The sequence below is a fragment of the Nycticebus coucang genome, chromosome X (assembly GCF_027406575.1).
Source record: "Nycticebus coucang isolate mNycCou1 chromosome X, mNycCou1.pri, whole genome shotgun sequence".
Classification (NCBI taxonomy): domain Eukaryota; kingdom Metazoa; phylum Chordata; class Mammalia; order Primates; family Lorisidae; genus Nycticebus; species Nycticebus coucang.
In genome coordinates, this window is record NC_069804.1 from 117,926,823 (window position 1) to 117,933,264 (window position 6,442).

The following is a 6,442-nucleotide window of genomic DNA, read 5'->3' on the forward strand; positions in this document are numbered from 1 at the left end:
TATGAGTTAAGCACTTTTTGTGGCAAATCTGTGACTTTTACTAAAGAAGGAATTGAGATCGAAAGGTAACCAATCTCTGTTGAAGGATTCCTGTGACTCAAATGCTTTACATTTGTGTTACCAATTAGACTTCCCAACAATCAATTCTACTAGTTGCATGCTATTTCTTTCTTTCAGATGAAGAAACTTGGGCTAACAATCATCATCAAGTGACGATTCTTCAGGCAACATAGGTACCTTACCATACAACCACCAGGGCTCTATTGTCAAATATTACTTTTCATCATTTTGAATACTTTTCCCCAAATAACATGCTAATATAACTATAATAATAGCTTATGCTTTTAAAGCACTTACTACATGCCGGTCACTATTCTAATCATTGTACATGTATTAACTAATTTAACTAAAATAATTTTTGTCTTTGTCTTTCTCACTATAAAAAGATAGAACTTACTGTTTAAACACCAAAATCACACTTGTAATCCTAGCACTCTGGGAGGCTGAGGTGGGTGGATTGCTTGAGCTCACAAGTTCCAGACCAGCCTGAGCAAGCAAAAGCGAGACCCTGTCTCTACTTAAAAATAGAAAAACTGAGGCAAGAGGATTACTTGAGCCTCTGTCTCAAAAAAAAAAAAAAATAGAAGAATTAAGCATAAAGTAAAAAGTAAAAATTGCATTCAAAAAATCTCACTCAAGTTTTGGGCTTTTTTTTTCAACCACTGCCTCACCAGCTGAGGACCAGATTGCAGATGGAATGTAGGCTGGAGGAGGTAGTTATCTTGAGAGTGGAAGACTGCAAGAGACAATTCCTGATAGGAGTAAAAAAGTTCATTGAGTCCAGAAAAAAAGGCAGTCCTTCCCTGGTAATCAGAGAAAGGCAGTAACATTTTTTCCTTTGGGATAGGCAACAGAAAAGACTGACAGGACCAAATGTCTAAGGAGTGGAGAGTAGGGAGGGAGCAGGGGGCGGGCTCATTTCTGTCGCGCTTTTAGTGGGAGTGGAAATTGGGGACCCAGCTCACTGGTGACGTAGATCTCATGTGACCAGGAGTCGACGTGTGCAGAAGTCCTCCTGCTAGTCTGGTCCTTGTTCCCGCCTGGGTACCAGCTTCCTTCAGCAGTGGAGGAGACAGCGTGGGAGTGCAGCGGAAGGAGAAGTCAACTTGTGGGATTTTTGCAGGTTGGTGTCAATGTGGGTGTTGCCTGGAAATTGCTAGTTTGCGCTGATTTAGGGCAAAGACTTGAGAGTGCCAGGTAAGTCCGGCTCTCCACCCCCTCACCTCTTGGTAACTTTAAGAAAAGACCCCAGGGAAAGGGACTAGGGGTCCTGACGGAAGGACAAGAAGAACTGTAATAGTTTACAAATAATCAGCCTCTGTCATCTAAGACCGATTCTCCTACACCCACCCTCCTCCAAACACCATCTCAGCGTTAGAAAAAGTTTAGAAATATCTTCTTTTCCCACTCCTTGTCTGATGAGAAAGACTAGCTAACTCGCACAGTGGAGGGCGGGGAGAACTGGGAGAAACAAAAGGTGGGAAACTCCGTAACTGAGAGGTTGGGTCTCTGGTACAAGCGCTCGCCCCACCCCCACCATCACCTCCTGTTTCCCGTTTGTCCGCAGGTCTGAGTTTGTAGCACGACCCAAGGCTAGAAAAGGAAGAGGAAGAAACTGACCCGGTCAGTACCAGGTAGGTGAGAGGATTATTCTGGGGTGAAGGTGGGTGAGAGCTGAAGAAAGGTTGTAGTCGCCACTGTTCCTGCCCCCTCCTTTTTCCCCTTTTTTAATTAATCTTCCTCCCTTGCTCCTTGCCTTTAACCCCACTCCCTCCCCCACCCTGCCATCCACCTTCAATGTTCTGGGCAAGTTTCTGTGTTAGGCCTTTTGGAGTAGAAATAAATGGTGGGGAGGGGAGGGAGGCGGGAAGGCCGGCCTTGGAAAAGGCTGGAGGGAGGAGAGAGAGGTGAGGAGGTGGAACTAGGGAGGTAAGAGGGGCGGGGTCAGATAGCCTGGATTGCTGACAGGGCTTCTTCCCTGGTAAATATTTGACAGCTGTGAATTTAAAAAAAGTAAATACTGAGACCTCCGTCCAGAGCACCTATCCGCTCACCAAATCTTTGACTTACTGTCTCCTTCTTGCTTCCTAGAAGTAATTGCATACAAAGGGGAAAAGCAGAAAAAAAGAATAAAGGAAGGAAGACAGACAGACACGAGATGAAACCCTGTCAAAAAATTGAAGGAAAACCAGAAAATGAGAGTGAACCAAAGCTTGAGGAAGAGACAACACCAGAGGAAAAGCCAGAGGAGGAAGACCCAGAAGACCAAGAAAAAGCAGAAGGAACTTTTAAAGAAAAGCTGATTCAGTCTCTCCAGGAATTTAAAGAAGATATACACAATAGGCATTTAAACAATGAAGATATGTTTAGAGAAGTGGATGAAATAGATGACATAAGGAGAGTGAGAAACAAACTTATAGTGATGCGTTGGAAGGTTAATCGAAACCATCCTTACCCCTATTTAATGTAATTCACCACCATCTTTATTTGGTATTAACAATACCATATAGGTTTCTTTTTATTAGCATTTTCCTGATAAACTTTTGTCCCGCTTTCTACTTTTAAACTGTTGCTGTTAGTGGTTTTAGATTTATCTCTTGTTATCTGCATCTGAACCAATCTACAAGACTTTGTCTTTTAATAAAAGAGATTTACTAATATGTAAAAAAGAGGTTCCTGGTAAGATATAAAATGATAAGTTAATAAGTAATATGTGAATATCATATTTTGAAAGGTAAAAGTACATTTGTATATTACATATATGCACATAAAAACTTGTGAAGGATAAAAGACAAAAAGTATTGTATTGGTGGTGGGATTATGAATGATTTTTCTTCTTTTGCTTATTTGTATTTTCCATATTCTTAAAATGAACACACACTATTATTACTAAAAATAATAAAAGTTTTATAACAATAAAAGCAGCCAACAGCACTTACAGTTTATTTCTAAAAGTACTGGAGAGCTTAATATTTGTTGACAGAATTTTAGGAGCAAATGTGAACTTCAAAGTACCACAAGACCTCTTAGCTAAAAGAATATATCTTTTCTTATCTGTAAAATAATAATCTCACAAAGATCTTGTGAGGACTAAATAAAGTAATGACTATGAGCTATATTTGATAGAGTTTTGTCTTCACATTCCCATGCAGGATGCTAGCCCCAGAAGAGATTTGTTTCAGCTATTTGGGAGGGTAGAGAAAGTAATTCTCATCTGTTCTTAGGAACAAACCCAGACACCTATGAGGTGGGTGCCACTTTAATATTCCTCTACTGTTCCTGCTCAGCCTGTCATCCCCTCTCTTAATACTGTCATGTATGAGTATTCCTGCCCCTTCTGCAGTGTACTGCACCTTTCAGGCCCCTACTACTATGGATGTGCTAGAATTCTCAGGTAGTGAAGCCCAACACATTTCATCAGCTCCCCTGGAGGACTGAGTTATATACAAATGGTGAGATTGTCTGTTTCTTCAGTTTAAGTAGGCACTTATGCAGGGCCACATGGACCATGATGTCTTATAGATTTGGGTACAGAGCGTCTTTTCATGTGTTTATTTGCCATATGTATTTCAAGACATGTCTATTCAACAGTTTGCCCACATCTTCCTTAATATTTTCAGAATAGTATGAGTAAAGTAACTATTTAAAGTAATGAGGTAGATTCCACATGTGCTATATGTTCATCATGAATTGTTAAAAGAAAATGAAGGACAGAAGGTACAGTATAATATATACACATATTTCACATATATCCAAAACTATCAAGACAAAGCCCTTTAGTTTGATAAAGGCAAGGATCATTTCTCTTTGAGTGGCATTTTGATGTCTTGCCAAGACTCTTGCTATGTGGTTAAGAAATAATCATTATTTAAAAAATGTTCCCAATGGAGAATTCTATTATTTTTGCATCATAACTGTCAAAGTAGCTTTCGGAATTATACAGAGTCTTTCTTCCTTTACATAAACTCTAAGTCTTTTTCCAGGTATTGTATCATTTACCTATTATTTTGTAGGAAAATAAATGAGGAAAAGAAAAGTTACCAGCTATTAAATAGAAAGCCAGCCTAAGGTCAAAGTCCTTGCTCCTAGTCACTGATCTGAAACAGTTGATATTTAATAAACAGTAATAACAATAGTGTTTTTCCAAGTGAATTTCCTATCAGCTCCTCAAAGCTCCATGTCCTTTCAAGTTCTGGTCTTGAGTCCCATATTCTCCCTGCCTGAAATACTCAACTATCACTTATATCCTTACCCTGGATAACTCCCACTAATTGATGCCAGAATAAATTTTGCTTTTTAATTACAGGTTTATTGAGATACAATTTGCATACCAAACAGCCTACTTAAAGTAATGCCATGAAGGCTATGTTGAACAGTTTGATGAGAATATTTCAGATTGTATATGAAACCAGCACATTGTACCATTTGATTGTACTAATGTACACAGTTATGATTTAACAATAAAAATAAATTAAAAAAAGTATATTTGCAGATATGTGCAACCATCACCACAATTAATTTTAGTACATTTTCATTAAATTAAAAGGAAATGTCATATACTCAGTTATGAACCTCCAATGCCCTTATCCCCCCAGCTAGCTCTAAGCAAACACTAATCTACCTTCTGTCTCTATGTAATTTTCACTGTTCTGGACACATAAAATATGGTCTCTTGTGACTAGCTTCTTTCATTTAGCATAATATTTTCTGTGTTCATCCATGTTATACCTTATGTCAGTACGTCATTCCTTTTCATTGACAAATATTATTCTATTGCGTGGTTAGTCCACATTTTGGCTGTGGATAATGGCAAGGATATGGAGCAATAGGATCTCTTATTCATTGCTTGTGGGAATGCAAAATGGTTCAGCAGCCATGTTGGAAGGCATTTTGGCAATTTCTTACAAAACTAAAAATATTCTTTACATACAACCAGGAAATTGTGCTTTTTAGTATTTATCCAAATGAGTTGAACATTTATTTCCACACAATAGCCTGTACACACATATTTATTGTAGTTTTATTCCTAAATGCCCAAATTTGGATGCAACAAGATGTCCTTCAGTGGGTAAATGGATAAATAAAAGGAAGTACATCAAAACGATGGAATATTATCCAGAGCTAAGAAGAAATGAACTATCAAACCATGAAAAGACATGAGGCAAACTTAAATGCACACTACCAAGTGAAAAGAGCCGATATGGAAAGGCTATACATTTTATGATTTTATCTATGTGACATTCTGGAAAAGGCATACTTTTGGGTTAGTAAAAGGATCAGTGGTTCCCAAAGGATGTCAGGGAGGGTGAGATGAAAAGAAGGAGCACATTCTTGAGATATTTTACTAAGAAGAATATGTTCCAGGACAGGGCAGAGACAAGATGGCTGACTGAAGCCAGCTTTCCACAGAGGCTCCCCTCCAGAAGGAGATTTAAAGGACAGAAATTTAGCAAGTAACATGGTGGATTAGAGCTGCACCAGGAGAGAAGGTTGTAGAACACACATCAAACCCGCTGAGGTGAGCTGCGACCCCAAGGATACAAACAAAAGGTACAAAATCCATCACCAAGTGGATGGGAGTCCCCTCCCCATGAGAATGGCTCAGAGTGCCCCACAAACGAATGAGCAGAGTTCAAAGGTCCTCCACCTACACTCCACAGGAGAGACCCTCTAAGAACTGGACTTACATTCCATACTAGGGTGCCACGGCATTCTCCTGCCAGGCATAAAACTGTATAAAACTGTATATATTCTCTACCTGCAACTCTGAGCTCCCAGCACTCCCCTCCACTCTCACTCTGAGGTCTAGAGGCCTGTCCCCCAGGAGTCCAGATTCTTGGGTGATTTCTCGAGGGGTATGGATAGGGCCTAAACAGCAGCTGGTCAGTGCTGACTATGGGGCACGGAGTGAGGAGAAGACAGTCGGCTGAGAGGGAACCACATCGGAGTGGCGGTGCCCCGAAGAGCAGAACAGCAGCCATCCTTTAGCAAAAATAGGGCTCACTCCCAGATATTCTGAAGCCACACCCTCTGTCTCCCCGGGCAACCAGAAGAGGCCGGGCATCTACTCAGGTGGCAACCACAACGGAACAGATCTGGGATGGAAATGCAGGCCCCATGAGTAAAGGATTTACCTGAGGCGGTACCGCTCCAGGTGGAGCATGGGGACTAGAAATGCACATACAGAGCCAGGAAGTTCCCAGGGTGGGGCTGACCCAGAGGACCACTTTACTGAGCCTAAGACGAACTCGACCTCAGGGGATTGTCAGCCTATAGACAAAGGAACACAGGAGCCTAGAACTATCTAGACAGGGCCTGAGGCACAGGCTCTGGGAACTCAAAACAGCTTGTCTTCTGCAGGGGAATTTAGCAGGGACAGAAA

General features: G+C 40.7%; 1 protein-coding gene across 2 annotated transcripts; it reads left to right on the plus strand.

The window, feature by feature from the left end:
• The first annotated feature begins 1,037 nt into the window (after positions 1–1,037).
• On the plus strand, positions 1,038–2,973 carry TCEAL9 (transcription elongation factor A like 9). Of its 2 annotated transcripts, none has more exons than XM_053579235.1 (3): positions 1,038–1,183; positions 1,628–1,694; positions 2,152–2,973. In XM_053579235.1, exon 3 carries the CDS (start codon positions 2,219–2,221, stop codon positions 2,528–2,530), a length of 312 nt encoding a protein of 103 aa, XP_053435210.1. In that variant the 5' UTR covers positions 1,038–1,183; positions 1,628–1,694; positions 2,152–2,218; the 3' UTR covers positions 2,531–2,973. The 2 variants fall into 2 exon arrangements, with proteins under 2 accessions (XP_053435210.1, XP_053435211.1); XM_053579236.1 differs by having other exon boundaries at positions 2,155–2,973.
• Positions 2,974–6,442: the final 3,469 nt, after the last annotated feature.

Excerpts from the sequence above, each read along its gene's own strand:
- TCEAL9 (XM_053579235.1), top strand. The coding sequence starts at position 2,219 with ATGAAACCCTGTCAAAAAATTGAAGGAAAACCAGAAAATGAGAGTGAA.